This window comes from Pleurodeles waltl, chromosome 2_2 (genome assembly GCF_031143425.1).
Source record: "Pleurodeles waltl isolate 20211129_DDA chromosome 2_2, aPleWal1.hap1.20221129, whole genome shotgun sequence".
Taxonomy (NCBI): Eukaryota; Metazoa; Chordata; class Amphibia; order Caudata; family Salamandridae; genus Pleurodeles; species Pleurodeles waltl.
In genome coordinates this window covers 1129776492-1129795623 of record NC_090439.1, presented here as the reverse complement: position 1 = coordinate 1129795623, position 19132 = coordinate 1129776492, and the positions used below count along the sequence as shown (strand labels likewise).

Below are 19132 nucleotides of genomic sequence, written 5' to 3'. Positions count from 1 at the left end.
GGCGCGTTGGCGAGTGTCCACTGCAAGATGGCCGCGCGGTTCCCGGCGCCCGCGGCGCGCGGAGTCACGCAAGGAACTCACGCTCCAGTCCCTTCTGCTCCCTCGGCCGCCGGCCCCAGTGCCCACGGGCTGCAGCTCAAAGACAGGCGCAGAAGTAAGTAGCCTCGTTTACCCTTGGGTGGGGAGGATCAGACTTCAGCCCTCAGGCTGTATAGGCGTCGGTGGGGAGCTGCCCTCAGTGCTCCAGCTCTGAAGTCCTGTCATGCGAACGGTGCAAGCATCCCCCGAAGAACAAGCGCAGCAAACGCATTCACCGGGCTCTTGGTGGGGATCTAGTTTGTAGCTGGTGTTCGTGCTGCAGCGCACTGTCGCAATACGTTCACAAAACACAGCACGTTGCTGCCATCTGTTGTATGCGGTGGGCAGCACTCACTGGGGGCACACGACGTGTGCACCCTCGGATCACAAGAACAGGTTCTGGGCCTCACATTATCAGGGACAGGCCTAGGCTCTGCACACACAGTATCTTAGCTTAAACCCAGAGCCAAAATACAAGTCAGAATACAAGTTTCACATGCATTCGACCCACTCATGGCAGGTGTACATCTCCTTTTACCCCCACAGGGCACAAACCCCTCCCAAAAGAACGTTAATTAGTTGCTACACTGACATGCGGTGTGGTTTTAATTTGCATTAGTATCATCTAGTTCTTCCCTTCCTTGCTTCTCTGCAGTCCCTGGGGGTTGTTGTTAAATATAAGTGTGGCGAGGTCCCAGTAGAGTCCTGCTGTAAATCAGCAGAGATTGAGGCCCATCTCTATAAACTTTGTGCCTCCCCACTCCATACCACAGGTTTCGACCTTACCATTTGTTTATTTAGCACTCGAGCATTTTTCTGGTAAGGAATGTTACCTAATCCCCTCTCAATCTTGTTTGGGCTGATAATACACCTTTACCAAGAGGAGAAACTTCAGAAATCGCAACTAATCTGATAGCTCACTAGGTCAAGTTCATAGTGTCCTTTGAACCTCAGTGGTATCTGAGTGCTATCTTGAATTTGAAATGCAAGAAAAGATTATTGGGCCTGTTTATTGAGCAGATTGTGCTTTGAATCATCTCCCTCCTTTGAAAGGATGGGATGGAGCATATGTTGGGTTTTGAATATTGGTCGTAGGTAGTGGCAGCCTTATGTTCGTCCAAAGAATGAGCTCCTAGCGTAGAGAACCAGACAGACAAACTGGGCACCAACTTAAATTTGTCTCACACCTTTATTTCCTTGGAATGTTTCAGGTTTGAGAAGATTTCTCAGATGCCATAGATTTCTGAGTTTCCCACACTATTATATTACAGGAGAGAAGGGTGGATAAGTCAGCACCATCATAATATCATTCTTTATTATGCCTGGAGTAGAAAATAATGTTTTGACTAGTAGCTAACCATCTGCAGTGCTATTGCATTGGTGTTAGAATCATAATTATCAAAGTCAAGGTTAGAATTTCACATGTTAAGGGCTATATTCCTTTCTTCGATTTCCCCTTTGACGAAGAATTCCTTCTCATCAACACAGTCATTCCTTCCTACAAGACCCATGTGCAATAGTCACAGTCATAATTGTGTACAAGAAGTACACCTTGAATATAATAGGGGCCACTTATTGAACGTGTATTTTAATTTAAAGGGTGCTGGTGGTGGCACTCCAGTGGAAGTGTATGAGTAATGGCTTATCCCACCTAAAGAGAGGCACAGGTGGAGGTAGGAAGTTTTATGCCTGTTGTACAGAAGGGGAGGACTAGTCCTAACAGATTGAAAGACGCTGTTAAACATAAACTAAACAGGTTGCGTTAGGAACCCTGAACAGCTGGAGGCTATGGAATAGGTTAGTCTGGTGGTTGTCTCGAGGAAGGCTTCTGAGATATCAGTATGCATCGTGGCTAAAGTAAGCACAAGAAGTGCTCCATTTAGCCTGAACACACCCTTCTTGATATCTTTTATGAATGTGCTCACCTCACCGGCTTTGTCTTCTGCATCCTCAGTTGAGGTGCCTGGCTATTTTCATAACACCAACAGGTATGTTTAGGTTCTGTAGGATAACGTTTGGCTTGTCCACTGCATCCATGTTTCAGAGAGTGATAAACCAGTTGTTCAGAAGGATGCTTTGGTCCTCTTCCTACAAGATGACATGCTGCAGGAGCACAACAGAAGGCTAAGCAGACTTTTGGAAATTTTAAAGAAGGGTTTAACATTAAACTGAAGTGTAAGTTTAGAATTTAATCTACATACTGATGTCAATATGAAATTAACGGTGTGAAATCTAAGATAAGTTTCGTGGGAACTATTTTACATGCATCAAGGCAAATGGACAACGATCATTTTCTGCCATTTGTAGGCTTTATGGATTTCTATTTGAAGTTCTTTATGAACAAGGTAACTAAAACAGTTCCTATAGGAAATCTCACAGTGAAGAGAGCAAGAGTCTCGTCTGAGTGTGAATGACATAATGAACCACATAAGTTGTGGACGTTTTGCGCAGAAAAAATACAGTGCGCTTTAACTGTTGATGGCAGTCAAACGGGAAAGGGCTGTGTTCTCACGTGGGTAAAATGTGGACTAATTATCCCAACCGCATTTGCTTCCAGTTTTCATAAAGATTCTGAAGTGAGACTGAAGAAAGAGACCTTGACAGTAAGTTTGGGAGCAAGAAAAGTCAGGATGTTCTGTGAAGTGTGAAATGTGTATAAAGTGATCATGAAACCCTGAAAGAAGTGATGAGAAAAAAGGGACTCGACAATATTTCAATACAAATTTGCAGTTGAGCCCACATGAGGAGCGGCCTATACGTCTGGGTCAAAGAACCTAGCGGCAGATTGTCCAGAATGGCAGTAGAAGAAAAAAAAAAGTTGAGGAGCAGGAAGTATATGTGTTGACTATTTCGGTGAAGGATTCTGGTGCTTGCCAAAAGAAAGGGAGCTTCGAAGTTCTGGAACAAGATGAAGAGTTGGATGAAGAAAGAGTGAGTGGAGTGCATATGGTGTGTAATTACAGAGAGAAAAAAACAGTGTGTTCTGGATGGTGAAGGAGGAGTTGTGGATAAAATGTGGGGCAGTGTGCACAATAGCGACTGAGGGGACGTCTCATACAACAACCACACAGTGATCATGTGTATTACTGGGACCAAGCAGAGGACTAGGGGGGATTACTGCTTCTCAGATGTATATCTAAATAACAATCATGTTTGTTGAGTGCACCTTTACCCCCAAAAGGCCTGTAGGCACTATGACAGATAACTAATATTTGGTATCAAACGCAATGATTCACGTTTTATTGACCTCTAAAGGATAAAAAGGCAGAATGGATCGGAGACTTTGTGGTCAAACCCAGTTTCCTGGACTAAATGCATCAGTTCACTGAGCCACCAGGCCCGATTTGGAGGTTGAAAGAGTTTGTGAATAATGTGAAGTATTAACAGAGTGACAAAAGTGTCTGGATACAACACCTAACTGTGACTTTGAAATAATTGCGCCAGTGTCTCTAGTAGAAGCTAGTTTTGAACATTATATGCCCATTTCATTAAGATGTGTTTTTTAAGTGGCCTGAATGTAAAATGAAAAGTGTGATTAGGTTTCAGTCAGTACTGCTGGCATGAAAAGAATTAGAAACATGTTTGCAGATTAGTTTTTATTACTCAGAAATGGGTGCCTTGGTATCCGTCAGAAACCAGTGGAATAGTGAGGAGGATAGACAAAGCTTTGGAGGAGAATGCAGATTCTCCAAGGTTTAGTGTCAGGACAATCTGGATTGCATGAAAGGGAAGGACGCTAGCATTATGCATTCATCTTTTTATTGCTACTCTGTGCAGAACTTCACAGTAAATATAGTGCCAGATCATGCATTTCAGTACCAGAACACCATGGTCCATATGATCCCAGACACCGCAGCTATCATCCTCCTCGCATTAGTTCCTATTGAACCTCTGTATCGTAATCCAGCTGTTTCCCATTTGAAGAATCACACAACTTCTTTACATCCGTGGACAAAAGAAATGAATGACCAGAGAAACAAATGAATGTATTTTCCTTAAAAAATCAAAACATATTCCAACCAATAACATTGGATACAATAAAGTTTAGGGAATGGTCAGGCACTTTCTGTAAATTAGTCCAGGTAAGTAAAGGCATCTGACAAGTACTAGAAGCTCTGTAGCTTTGGTCCATGAATGAGAATGGTGCTGTGGCATTATTTGTGCAAAAGTAGATTTATTCAGACTGGTTCTCCACCCTGAGGTTTTTAATTGAGAAATATTTATTTGATGATGTAGCTATATGTCTGGTGTACGAAATCTACCCTTTGTTTGATTATTGTCCATATAATAGCACATGCACAATGGAAGCAGTTTATTTCTCCTGCATTGACATTAATAAACGTCGAGCATCTCTTTCCCAACAATAGCAGGATTGTTGATTCAGAATTTTGCTTGTAATTTCAAGGTTAGTTGTTTAACAAAAGATATATACATATCGTACGTGTTCTTTAATGGATTCCTTTATCTGAAATTAACAATTTGTGTTCATAGATCCTCCTGTAAACACAATACATTTTATTGAAGCCTTCCTAAACAGAAGTGCACGGGCATCTGATAATCTGTCACATAATAAACGAGAAATAACCTGAGAGGCACCAGCTGTGGACTGTGTGGAACTCCCAGGCAGAGTCAGCAGTGTGAAAGCTTTGGTGTGATACTCCTGCAAAATGTGAGTTATTGCTTTTGTAACTCCAGTTATAGAAAGTTGTGCTTTTTCCTTTTGAAACATGGGCATTACCCCCTCAAACAGTAGATGTAGTGCCACCAATAACTGTCCATTCACATCATGGGCACACAGCTGCTGACCCACAACTCACATTAATCTCGTGGTTCTTCACTAGTCTCGAAAATATCAAGGGAAGAAATTTGTCTTGCCTCTAATAAAGTACGGTGGATATAAGCGTTTTTATTACTATAAGAATTCAGCTAAGAGACAAGTGCAGAAGCTTAAAAATATATATATTAACCTGCACAGTATTTGTAGCAGAAAGTGCAGTGGGATTAAGTCCAGTTCTCGGCATCATTATAAAGAGCCACAGTATGTCCTCCTTGCACAGTAATTTACTACACAATGTGCTGTGGTCCTTAAGAAGAGCTGCGTTTTCTTCTTAGGCTTCAAAATTGTTATTTGCAAACTGTGCTTCCCAGATTGAATGTGCATAGGCCATAGAAATGCAGTTGTGTAATTATACCGTAACCAAGAGACACCCCCCCTCCCCCAAGCAATCCATTACTCACCACCCCAGTACTAAGAAACATGCCTGTGAGCCCCCTACTAGGGAAGTCCCCAGACAGCATCCTTAACTGGCTATGTCCTGGCAGCAACGTACATACACACATTTATTTCCTTCTCCCTTACACAGGAATGAGCCTACAAGGCCGGTGGGAGGGGGTTAATTACAGAGGATAATCAATGGGGTTACACGGTCCTGACAAGTACCCCTGTCCCAGAAGTCGTCCTTAATAGGGGCAGAGCCATGTTGGCTGACTGAAAGGTGAGCAGGTTCCTAATGGCCCCCTCTGTCTGTCATATGCATAATTTTGTTTAGGTAGGCAACAATATTTTTTTTAAACTACAATTAAACAATTTTTGCTGCAAAACCTACACATAACTAGTCTGAAATTCACCTATCTACAGATCAAGGTAGCAACAGACAAATGTCTTGCAAAAGAACTCCCAATGGGGCTACCCCGCAACACCTGCTGCAAGTGGTTACAGACTAGGGGTGAATGCCCTTTCATTCAATGCTATCAGAGTACATTTGTTGTACAGTTGGGAAAGGACAATTTTGGGGTGTAAGAAAACCTAGAACTCCATAAGGACCGCACACTGCTTATATATGAAATTTAAAATGATAAATCATGCAGACTTTCTTAATTCTTACATATATAATAGCAAGTCAAACCTTTCGCCTTTTATAAATCATAAGTTGGTATCTGTCCGTTTACTGCAGTAAACCCTTGAACTGCTTTCCTCTCACTGTTTATTCCTTACACATCCCCCAGTTGCAGTCACTCGTACGTCATCAGTTTCCTCTGCTGACACAAGCAGAGACAAAAGAGCCGCGATTTACTTGTAACGCGCTGCATGGCAGATTGCTGTGTTGCGGGAACTCTTTTATGAATTAAAATAAAACACCTCACTGAGAGACTGACTTAACTGTTATGTTATATGGATTTGTATAGCGCAGCTAATCACCTGCAAGGTGATCCAGGGACTGAGTAGGGCGAGCGCCAGAGCAAGGCGGACTAATGGAATCATGCCTGTGTTTTCTGGAAAAGCCAGGTCTTGAGGGTTTTTCAGAAGTTCGTGAGAAGGGGGCGGTTCTGAGGTGTTGCAGGAGGTCATTCCAGGCGTTATCTGCAATGTGTGAGAAGGATTGTCTCCTCATCTGGACTTCTTGATGCAAGGGATGGGCTACTTCCAAGACCACTGAGCTTGACAATTGAAGACATTTTCATGATTTAAGACAGTTATAAAACTGCTTTAAGGCGGTTAAAAGACAATTATAGAATGTCTGTTCCAGAATATATATCCCTTGCTAGGCCCTTTATTCACATTAAATTCTGAAATGTGTCACTTCAGGTGGGAAGTCTGGGATCGTAGGTGCAGATGGAAGTTGGTGAACAACTAAGTAAACTGATAAAATGTGAGCGTAATTTTTGAAAAGGGATTGTTGGTAAGGTCAGGTAAGTACCTACACTTAGCAATAGGCCACTAACCTCCACTAGGTGCAGTTAGGTCTCAATAAATTAACCCCAGCTCAACCCTTGGTAACTTGGCAACGAGCAACAAGCCTTAACTTAGGAGACAGTGTGTAAAGCATTCAACTACCACAAAACAGTAATAAAATAAAACAGAAAATAGTTTAAAAATCAAAAACCAATTTATAAAAATAGGAAATATTGTTATCTTTAATTTGACACGAAAACAAATAAAATGGGATATGGGGAACCGGAGATATGAATTTTTAAAGAATTAATGTTTTCTGGCGCTTAGAAACTAAAAGCGCCAATCTGGTCACACCTCGCCTAGGACAAAGTCAAAGTTTCAGGCTGACCGTGATGGAGCCCTGCTCGGCTACAGCAAGCAGGAGGCCCCGGTCAAATGTTTACCTTCGGACTTAGTCGTTTTCTTGAAGATTTTCTTTAGCGGGATGAAGTCACCAATCTGATCCGACCTCCCTGGAGCCCTATTCCGATAAACGTTGCAGGAGACCTCAGTGAAGACTCTGCATTCTGACTTAGACGATTTTTCGGGGCGTAAATCTTCGTCCAGACCAAAGCTGAATCTTGATCTGAACCCTGGAGCCCTCTTCAGATACGCTGCATGGGAAGTCACGGTCAACTTTTTACCTTCATACTTAGTCACTTTTTTTGGAGCTTTTTCTCTCTGACGTCAGATGACCCTCCACAGCAAGCCAAGCAAATTTCGAGTCGTCAGATTGGCTTTCCAGGAGCCCCGGGCAAAATCCTGGAAGTCCGGGGCTCCGGAGCTTTTCAGCCAGACGAACCTGCAAGTCAGGCCGGGTCGCGGGATCGATCCAAGCCGGGTTGACTCTCGGTGGCGGGTCGGTCCCTTTATGGAGCTTTTCCAAAAAGTTCTCCAAACTTCTGGATCTTCCAGAAGGTCTTTGAAGGTCCTTTAGAAGTCCACAGCTTACCTAAAGGTTCCAGAAGCTCTGAGTTGCTCTTTGAGGGTTAGGACTCCAACTCCCAGCATGCACCTGGCTCAAACTCCAAAATGACCACCGGACAGTGGTCAGCTGGTCAGTTTTTTTCAGCATTTAATGCAGGGGACTCTGGGTAGCTATTTTTCACCTGTAGCAAGCAGGGAGTCCCTTCTTGAACCTGTTGAGGCCAGGCAACGTCTTTCTTGTGGGAAGCTCGAGTGTGCAGCTGGTGCACTCCTTCGGAGTGCAGTGTCCACATGCCGCTCAGGAGTCCAGCAGGGCAGTCCTTCTTCTGATGTTGTTCCTTGTAGGGATCTGAGGTGCGGGTGCAGCTCTGCCATATTTGTCCTTGCTCCTGGGGTGAAAAGCAGGGGGGCCCGACTGCCCAATCACAGGCAAGCTACTTTCCCCATGGTGACCACTTTCTGGAAAGTGTGTCAAAAATCAATCCCAGGGAGCAACATTCTTCAAAAACCCAACATGGCTGAAACCTATTTTTGGAGGTTAGATCTGGCTGAGCCCACCCACTGGTGTGGCTAAAAATCCTAAACACACCCCTCTTCTAATCTAATCAAGAAAATCTAATAAAAAAGGGACACCTAGTTGTCTGGGGTTGCAGGAAATGGGGGAGTTCCTGAGCTACCCCAAATGTCCTTCCCTGCCTTTGAAGACCAGTTTGGCTGCTGTCCCCTATCCTGTTTCACCATCTGCTGAGGCAGATCTCCTTCCCCAGGCACATCCTTTGTGTTGAGCCTAGGACACTTCACACCTCATCAAGGCAGCCTGGCCAGGCTGCCAGAGGCTGGCCAATCAGAGAAGGGCACTCCAGAGCTGAAGTTGGCAACCTTCAGGTAGAGTTTTAAAACTCTTTACCTGAACTAGTTAAATTAAATCCAACAAGTTGTGGGGTTTATTTTAACAATTAATTTGATACCAAACTCAAGGTAACTGTCTCTTATGGGGACTTTGTTAATTAAAAAAAAAAGTCTCCCCATGTTAACCTATGGAGGCCATTCACTACAGTGAGGGAAAAACGAATTTGGCTATTTTACCTCACCAGGGCTTATACATTCTTTTTTATAAGGTCCCTGCTTATAGTTACATGCCATCCAACCCTAGGGGCTCATAGGGCACACCTTAGGGGTGACTTATAAGTAAAAATAGAGTAGTTTAAGACTTTGGAAGTACTTTTAATTCCAAAGAGGAATTTGCATATAACTTTAGTTTAAAAGCAGGCAGCAAGGCAGGCCTGCCTTTACAGTGACACTGGGCACCTCAGCAGTGCACCTATGGGTGCAGTACCTATGCTGGGGTCCCTAAACCTATATGGCCTACCATATACTAGGGACTTACAGGTAGGTTGATCCTGCCAGTTATAATTAGCCTAATTTGCATATCCACTTTACACAGAGCACTGGCCCTGGGACTGGTAAGCAGAACCCAGGGCACAGCCAAGAGCGAGTAATCAGCAATATCTACCCAAAAAGTTTGGGGGTAACCAGGGCAAAAAGGAGGACTTTCCTACAGTAATCCCCCTGTATGCTGAAGAGGAACAATTCTTGTTGGTCGGAACGTTACTTACAAATAAGTCTATACCAGTAAATGCAATGTAGGAGCTAAAGGGGTATGTAAATAGGTGGCAACCACATGAATCGTAATGGCTTCCATAAAAAGCAGTAATATAACTTAATATGGCAGCGTGAGAGCAAGATGCTGTGTTTGAATGCCTTTAAATAGCAGTAAATTAAAATGAACAATTAACTGTTAACTCCCATTTAAAAGTGGCGCATTTACAAAGAGCAGGCATCTTGCTTCAAGTGGCTGGTAGACACGGGCCATTTTTAAGAGGAAAAATACAGCCATTGTTTTAAAAGGGCGAAAATGAAAATGAAGAAAAATGTTTAACAAAACATTAAGCCTGAGGGCCTGATTTAGAGTTTGACGGGTTACTCCGTCACAAACAAGACGGATATCCGTCCGCCATATTACGATTTCCATAAGATATAATGAGATCATAATACGATGGACAGGATTTCTGTCACATTTGTGACGGACTAACCCCACCCACCAAACTCTAAACCAGGCCCTGAATCTTTTATAAAGCATTTTATTCACATTCAGTTAAGGCAGTTATGTTTTATGATGCATTTGTCTTCACTTTCAGTTTCTCCCATTCAAAAAAAAATTGACTTTATTTTTCTTATCTAAATATGACACTGTGCTTCCCGGATACTGGGAGGAAGATGCCTGCTGTGCGTAAACGGACCCTTTTAAAAGAGAGAAAATTGAAATGAAGAGTTTGATGGAATTCAACTAAGTTAACTTTTAATCTTCTCCCATTTAAAAGTGTTGCAGTGGTCGGTAGGCAAAGTGCATATTCATAAAAGAAAAATACAGTAATTTGTTTTAAATGGGAGAAATTTGGAGTGAAGGAACATATCCTATGTTATAGAACTTGTTCTTCACTCCAGGTTTATCCCATTTAAAAAAACAACTGTATTTTTCTGTTATACTGGTAATGGTGTCACATGTGGTGAAAGCCTGCGGCATGTCCTGTGCCATAAGTACACAGGACCCACGATCTTAGTCATCCATACACATTTTCCATTTATACACACATGTACATATGTTTCCACAGACCACACTCCTTGACACACGTGGCAGCCTTGTCATAGTGCCACCATAATCAAGTTTAAGATAGATCACTGGATTTAAGCACCACTGCAGGTGAAATGCGAACCTGTCATATAACTAGAGCCACTGGAATTTTGCGACTTTTAGAGCTGTGGCGCTTTCCGCATAGTTATGCATTTGCCAACCTAATCTTTCGCCTGCATAATCTGCAGGTTTTAGTAAAAAAACAAAACAGTTTCTAGCTGAAATAGGCGGCAACACGTGCTTCCGCACAGTGGAAGGCCCCTTTGCAAAGGTTGATTGGACCCCTGTTTGCTGCTTATTGCTGTATTTGAGTGTTAAATGGCACTAATAGGGTACAACTACTGCCCAAATGGTTAGTGTGTGAAAATGACAAAATAATGCCACAAAATGTACTCATTAAGCTGTACAAGTGGCCCTTTTCTTGCTGAATGATTGTCAATTATTTGGTCATCCCATGCCTCATAATTCTAATGGCCCTAATTAACCAACTCCAGTGGCATTCGTTGGTTGATAAATCAGAAGAAATAGGATCACAGATAGTTGCACCAGGGCTTTCTTGTTATAAACCACTTTTTTACTGTTTATTTTTAATTTAACAGTTTGCTCTATGGACACATTATATCAGGGACCCAATGGGAGGGTGTATAAGGATCAGGATGGTTCTTTAAATGTCATAAATTCTGCAATATGGTCTTAACTGCACAAGTACATAGTTAACAATAGTACATCAAGGGCAGTGGCACCAGAGCTCAGGCGGTTGAGGGAGCCACCACATGCCCAATTATGGACATTGCTTTTAACCATGGGGAAGAAAAGCAAATTTTCCTTGTTTATATCATAGTTGAAAACCCATGTTCTCTGGCCCAGGGTGTTTTTGTGAAAAGTAGCCACCCAGTAGTGTTTCTATTTTATAATTAAAGATAGTAAGTATGAATTATGAATTCACTTTCCAACTGTGCTGTTTACTGCCAGGCTGGTTGCTACTCACAGATTGCCTGAAACACTATATTACTGAAGTTGTGTTCATGCCATTCTTGCATGATAAGCATGGGTGGAGACCTCATACTTTTCTACTCTTCCTTACAGCTCTAAAAATTGTAATTATGGATGAGGAGCCAGGTCCATCCAAAAGGCGAAAGAGTAAGACCTACTACTTCCATCCCGAATGGGAGAACAGTTTTTTATTCACCCAAATTGAAGACACATGTGCATGTTTAATTTGTGGCGCAAAACTTGCAGTGGGGAAAAAAGGCAATGTTGAGAGGCATTTTTCAACAATGCACATGCATTTTGAGAGAAAGTTCCCCAAAGGAAGCAACGTGAGGTCACAAAAAGTAAGTGACCTAAAAGCTGCATTGCAGGCACAGTATTCTATTTTTGCAAAGCCAACCAAGAAAGCTAATGCAGCAACTGAAGCATCTTTCAAAGTTACTCATCACTTAATCAAGAACAAAGCAACATTTTCTGATGGAGCTATTGTGAAGGAAGCAATACTTATAATGGCAGATTCCTTATTCAAAGATTTAAAAAATAGCCCTGAAATTATGTCTGCCATTTCAGGTGTGCAGTTAGGAGCCAATACTATTGCAAGGAGAGTATCGGCGTTATCGGCCAACATGATAGTGCAACTGGAGCGGGATTTAAAGACATGCAAATATTTTTCTATTCAGTGTGATGAATCGGTTGATATTGCCCAGTTGGCAGTGTTTGTTAGGATGGTTTTTGAAGATTTCACAGTCAAAGAGGAATTTTTAACTGTATTGCCTCTGAAAACCACAAATAGAGGAAGTGACATCCACAAAGAAGTGAAGAATTACTTTGCTAAACAAAATGTACCATTGGAAAAGTTAGTGGCAATAACAACTGATGGTTCACCCGCAATGACAGAACATCATTCTGGTTTCATAGCCAATTGTAAAGCTGATCCTGATTTCCCTCCATTACTCAACTACCATTGCATCATACATCAACAGGAAGTATGTGCCAAGGTAATGGGGTTTGATCATGTGATGACCCCTGTCGTTAAAATCATCAATTCAATTTGGGCAAAGGCCAAGCAGCACCGAAGCTTCAAGTTATTCGTTGAAGAAATATCAGCGGAGTATGGTGACTTTTTACTGCACACTCGGATCCGATGGTTAAGCAGGGGAAGAGTACTTCGCAGATTCCTTTCGCTATTGCCAGAAGTGAAAGCTTTCATGGAGTCTAGAAATGAAGATGTCACTCAGTTATCAAGCACCGAGTGGTTGCTTGATTTGGCATTTTTGACAGATGTGACAGAACAATTAAATGTTTTGAACTGTGAATTACAAGGCAAAAACAAGACCATCGCCAACATGATTAGTTCTGTAAAAACATTCACATCAAAACTTAACCTTTTCATACAGCATGTGCAGAAAAGGAAGATGCATCACTTTCCCTCCGTGCTCCAAGTCCTTTCAGAAGACAAAGCTGAGGCTGAGCTCCTGGACACTGAGAAATACAGTCGCCTCCTGATGAGGCTCAATCACGAGTTCAATGAACGATTTAGTGATTTTGAGCTACTGGAGCCCTGTGTGATGTTCACTTCAAATCCGTTCATGGAAGTGGATGTTAGTTACATTTCTGAACAAATGAGTGTGCTGCTTAACCTTGACTCTGCCACTATGGAGATGGAGATTGTCACTCTTCAAAATGACATTGAATTGAAAGCAAGGCAATCTGACATTAATTTTTGGAGTCGTGTGGATGCTGAAAAGTACAGGAACATCCGCACGGCTGCAATGAAACTTTTTTCGCTCTTTGGCTCCACTTATCTTTGTGAATCAACCTTCTCTGATATGAACTTTGTAAAATCCAAGCTGCGAACACGACTGACTGACGATCATCTGAATGACTGCATCAGAGTTGCCCTCTCAGGCTATACCCCAGATTACAGGGGGTTGGTAGATGCCAGGCAGTGTCAAGTTTCTCACTGATATGGTAGAGATGTTTGTTTTATTTCTTTCAAAGTTTTTTTTTCTTTTTATTGGCTGACCTGACCAGAACAAATCAAGTTTTGCTGACAGGAAGAAAAATGTAGCTGGAGGGAAGAATCTACAGCATCTTTCAAAGTTTTGTATTAGTTGAACAAGAACAAAGCAATGCTTTCTAACTTCAAGACAAAAGTAAAGGGAGCAATGACAATATAATCACCAGTATAGCTGGTGCAATAAAAACTTTGAAGTGAAAATATAAAATATATTTTTCAAAGAATCAAGAATAGAGGACAGATGAGGCACTTTCCTCTCTGCATAAAACAAAGCTGAAGTTGTGCTCATCTGGACATCGACAAACACAGGGGTCTTGTCAGACCTGCAATAGAAGAGTAATACCAGTTTGAATCCCTGTACTTGTAATTCAGCAAAGCTTTGCACCTGTCTAACGCCATACTGTGACTACTAATGACTTCTTCAGAATTGTCCTCTGAAACTACCAGATTACACAGTATTAGAAGACATCATGAAGCACCATGTCGAAGGTAAGATTGCTTTTCCTATTTGTTTATTTGAACTGCATTATAATTATTATTTTGGTGACAACTGATAATTGAAAGGTCTTAAAGCACGGTGACCACAAATCTGGCTTCATTCTTATCATTGTTTCTAGCTAGTGGACTTCAAGTCCAGGGGAGTCTATACATTGAGGTACCCCGCATCGCCCTGATCTCCTCTATTATCGAGCAGGACTACTGCCTTCAGCTCACCTTGGCTCCACCAAACATCCCACTTTCCACACACGCCCTCAGCTCAGAACTCGCTACTATAGGAGGCGGAGGAGGCCCAGGAGTTCCTTCTCAAAGGGGCCATAGAGTCAGTGCCCCCTTCGCCCTCACCACTGAGGCAAATCAGTCTACTTCCTATACTTTCTCATCCCCAAGAAAGACGATCAATCCTCACTCTTACGCCTTTCAACAGATACATTCTCTTGGAACATTTTCATATGATCACCCCACAGGATGTCACCCCCCTACTGAAGCAAGGCAACGTAATTGCAACTTAATGGCAACACTAGGCCCGAAGGACCCCTACTTTCACATCCCCATCCATCCAGCTCATGTGCCCTACCTATGCTTCATGATAGTGGTTAGCACTACCTGTTCAAAGTGTTGTCCTACGGAGTCAGCACAGCCTCTAGAGGTTTCACCAAATGCCTTGCGGTGGTAGCCAGCCACCACAGAACGTGGTGGGGGTATAGAATCTTCATGCTTTGAGAGAGAAAGTCAAGTGATGGACTACACATTGTTAATGTTGTTCTTTTAGCATAACATAAAGAAATTCACGTTGTCTTTAGTATATATAGCGGGCTAATCTCTGAGGTTTACATAGACTGGTATAGTGATGATTTCTATATACTTGTTTCTTGAAATATTAATGTGTCATTTCTTCTCATATCAATAGGTGAATAGAAACGATGCACAACACACATCTTAATAACAGAGCTAATGTTCAAACGTTGCACAATCACAGTTGTAACCCATCATGGAGAGAGGAACCTCTGAAGACTAGTGACAACCCACCAAAGACAGTGTTCCAGTGTTGTACATGTGAGAACAGCTTTTCAAATAATCACTTCGTTTTTATAGCCAACACATCACAAAAGACATTCTAAGTGTCTGCTGTATCTAGTTGCAGTTTACTTCAAAAGGTAACTCCTGAGTAATTAAACAATTCGAATCTGAGGTTGACCAAAGTTCCTTAATAAGAGACTAAAAAATCCATACAGATGTTTTGAACATTACATACATTCTGTGTAGAAGAATCACCAATTGCTCCAAAATGTCACACTGCAGAGATGTTTACAAACTGAAAGCTAATGTGATACCAAATAATCTATTTTGCTCAAAAATCATATCAATGTACTCCCTATGACAAGGCTTTCATGAACAAGGCATATTTAATTAGACACCAGAAAATACATAGCAATGAGAAGCCTTTTAACTGTAATGTAAGTAAATACCAGAGAATTTTTACTGTCGATCAACCATAAAAAAAAATCAGACGGGACCAAACTGTAAGTACATTGTCACGACTGCAGAAAATGCATACCATTGAGAAACCCTATAAATGTACTGGATGTAACAGGATCTTCATTAAAAAATTCCAGCTTAATGTCCACCAAAGAACACACACTGAAGAGAAGCCCTATAGATGTAGTAAGGCTTCAGTACGAAACTCTAACTAAACCTTCACCAGTCAACATTTCCATCAAGAAACCATATAAATGTTGCAAATATGACTAAGCTTTTAGTGCAGAGCCGAATCTAAACAGACACCAAAAGTCCATACTGGTTAAAAATCGTATAAATGTACTGACAAAGCTTTTTATGCACAGTCTAAATTAAAGCAACATCCTAAAATTTATAGTGGTGAGAAACTATTTAAATATACTGTTTGTGGCAAAGGTTTCCCTTTCATGAGTGAATCGGAGCGAAACCAAGTACTTTATACTGGTGAGAAACCTTATAAATGTAGTGAATGTGCGCAGTCTTTCAGTTTTCGTTCTACTTTGAGAAAACACCTAGCAGACCACATTGAACTAAGGTATAAATGTATTGAATGTGTGAAGGCTTCTATTACAGAACTACATTGGATTAGACATTACTAAATCCATACCAGTGAGAAACTGTTAGTGTACCTAATGTAGCAAAGCTTTCATTGAAAAGGTATGACTACAGCCACAATAGAGTCCATACTGGTGAGAAACCCTATAAGCTTAACGAATGGGCCCAAAGGTATCTCTGCTTATTCTCCAGAGAATCCATACCGGCGAGGAATGCTACAAATGTACTGAATGCGACAAGGCTTTTAGAGCATCGCCAGGACTACAGGCGCATCAATCAGGGTCCATACTAGCGAGAAATCATATAAATGTACTCAATGTGAAAAAGCTCTCAGCACAAAGTGTACATTAAAAGTACACCAAATAATCCATTTTGGTGAGATACAGTGTACTGAATGTGATGTCTTTTATTAGAGAAGGGAACCTGAACACACACCACTTGACCCATACTGGCGAGAAATCAAATAGCTGCACCAAATGTGAAAAAGCTTTCAGCACACACTCAAGATTAAAGCAACAGCAGACAGTCCACTTAGTTGAATAATTGTATAACTGTAATAACGTTGACAGTCTATTCAGTGCAATGGGGATATTAAGGCAGCACCAGAAAATCCATACAGGTCGGAAATCTTACATGTACTGAATGTGGCAAAACATTTACTACAAAGCTTGTACTAAAGCACCAGCCGATAATCCATAATTGGTTAGTAACTTTATAAATGTACTGAATGTGAGAAGGCTTTCATCACAGAGTTACAGCGGATTCAACATCCTTGTAGCCATATGGCGAGACACCATAGAAATGCAAGGAGTATTTCAGGGAAGTTTAGCCTCTGCTTCTTTTTCAGTCTGTCGCTTAACCCAATAAGCAGCCTCATTAGTGACCTATGGGGTGGTTATAAGTAAACCCCCAGACACCAGTAAACCCAGGTCAAACACAGGATTGCTGTTCCTGGATGACCTACAACTAGAGTGCAAGCGTTAACTTACGTAAGAAATAAATACCAACAGGCTCTTCTTCACTGATACAAAAGTGGACATTGTTCTTCATAAGTGCTGGAGCTGGTGATGAGATTAATATACTTAAACACACACAAAGCCTGGACTTGGATAAGGACTGCAGCATTAAAGAACATGGTCTAAGGGAGTGTAGAATTGCCTAGAGATAAATAAAGCTAAACTTCAGGGTCCATATTCAAAGCTCTGGGAACAATCATCAAAGAATAGTAAAGCTAATTTTGTAGATTTTTCTTAACAGTGTGTGGAAGAAATGCAGCGTAAACATCGCCTTGATATTCCTGTTTTATCTTATAGCTTTAGAATCACAAGCTGGCCACAAACTGACATAAACTGATTGGATCTAAATATGCAGACATTATTGCATTTTCAGCAAATAAACGTATTCTCAAATGATAGATTCCAACAGCAAAAGGAGGTAGATTTCACCATGAAAATGATTACACCAACTGGTTCAAAATAATTTTCATACTAACATACCTCACACCACCAAAAGATCCACACATATAGAAAGCATGGCAGTGTGAAACACAGCGGCCTAACTCTAAATAAGCTCACACAAGCTGTGCACAAAATGGAAAGGAGGACAGACAACCCTTCAATCCGCAAAGAAGGAGGCAACTGAATCGGCAATAAAGGAGAAGAAACTGGATCAACTGAAGAAAAGTACAGCAGAAAATACAACTCTTGGAATCTGTGTTAACTCGGATCGAAAAGGGATTGACAGGCAGAGAAATGTACTAATAATTAAGTGTTGATGTCTGTACATGATAAACGCTTGCTTCTTAAATGGTTTACCATATACATTTACAGAAACATTATCTATTAATGAAATAAACATTTTAACATTGCAGTAGCATACAGACGTTTTGTTGCAATCTGACCTAACCTAAGTGGAAGCAATTAACAAACTAAGAATTTATTGCTGAACATTATCCAAACCATTGAAACAAGAATTATACTTACCAGGGTATGTATGCAAAACAAAACATTATGTAGCAACACCCCAAGGATAGACCATTTGAGTGTTGAAGGCTTTTATTTCAATAGATGGTTACATCAAAGAGTGTTTGACAGCTAGAAGTTATATAAATGTTCTGAATTTGACTCTCGAAAGACACCTTTTTTTAACATGGTACAAAGCACATACAAGGGCACTGAATGTGAGAAAGCTTTGTGTAAAACCACAAAGGTCATGTAAAATGAAGAGCATCGCTGCTGTGATGCTAGGCCGTTCTAACTCCTGTCCTCCAAGGTTGTCCGACAATCGACAATCAGAGTTAGAATCAACCCAGAGTTTCAGGATAACCACCGACTGTGAACAATTCATTTCAAAGGTACCTTGTATATTATTTAACATGAACATAGAACTTGTCATCCTGTTGTGGATCAAAACTGCACCACTCTTGTGCAAAACGTCCAGGGTCACACATGCCCTGACTCATGAATGAGGGACCAGACCTATGCAACAAGTGCCTGTGGGGATGCTATAAAGCTTCCAAGAAATTATGCAAATCAAAATGACTGCAGCACAGCTTGTAACCAAAAGCCATCTAATGTAACCGCCTGTTATGTACAAGTAAATGAGATCATACCAATATACACAATGTGAGAAAAGCTTTGTTCTTCGTAGCTTTACTTTGGTTTATCACAGTGGTGAGACAGAACACATTCATGTAAATGGATGCAACACAAAGAGACTGTCAGCAGCATATCTGCTGTTAAACAGTTCTAATAGTAACACTGCTTCCTTGTGGTAAGGTCTGGAATCTGCTTTCCCACCTGCAGCTGTACCTTGTGGAGTCTGTGATCTCTGGAAATCTTATTGGGAATGATTTTGATTCTGTGTCACTATTATAGTCTGAATGGAGGTGAAGTGAAAATATGGGTCAGAAACATTTGCTAAGAGAGAGGAAAGCTGAACAGAAATAGAAAGTGAAATGCATTGTACCGTATGAAGTCATATTAGCGAACAATGTGCATTGAAACAAAGATGTTGCAAAACATCACACCACTTTGTGAAAATGAGCACTTATCCCGTTGCACCCCAACATTGGAAGTTTGGCTATATGGGTGCCCCCATCTTCACCTGTGAGGCACAACAAGAGTATTTATTTATGAATATA

At 41.3% G+C, this 19132-nt stretch overlaps 1 protein-coding gene across 1 annotated transcript; it reads left to right on the top strand.

Annotated features, from left to right (window-relative positions):
- The first annotated feature begins 49 nt into the window (after nt 1-49).
- Nucleotides 50-17857, top strand: LOC138282940 (general transcription factor II-I repeat domain-containing protein 2-like). Its single transcript, XM_069221005.1, has 3 exons — nt 50-154; nt 11496-13908; nt 14828-17857. Exon 2 carries the CDS (start codon nt 11513-11515, stop codon nt 13364-13366), a length of 1854 nt encoding a protein of 617 aa, XP_069077106.1. The 5' UTR covers nt 50-154; nt 11496-11512; the 3' UTR covers nt 13367-13908; nt 14828-17857.
- The last annotated feature ends 1275 nt before the right edge of the window (nt 17858-19132 follow it).

What these genes read in the sequence shown, in the direction of transcription:
- LOC138282940 (XM_069221005.1), top strand. Translation starts at nt 11,513, where the DNA reads ATGGATGAGGAGCCAGGTCCATCCAAAAGGCGAAAGAGTAAGACCTAC.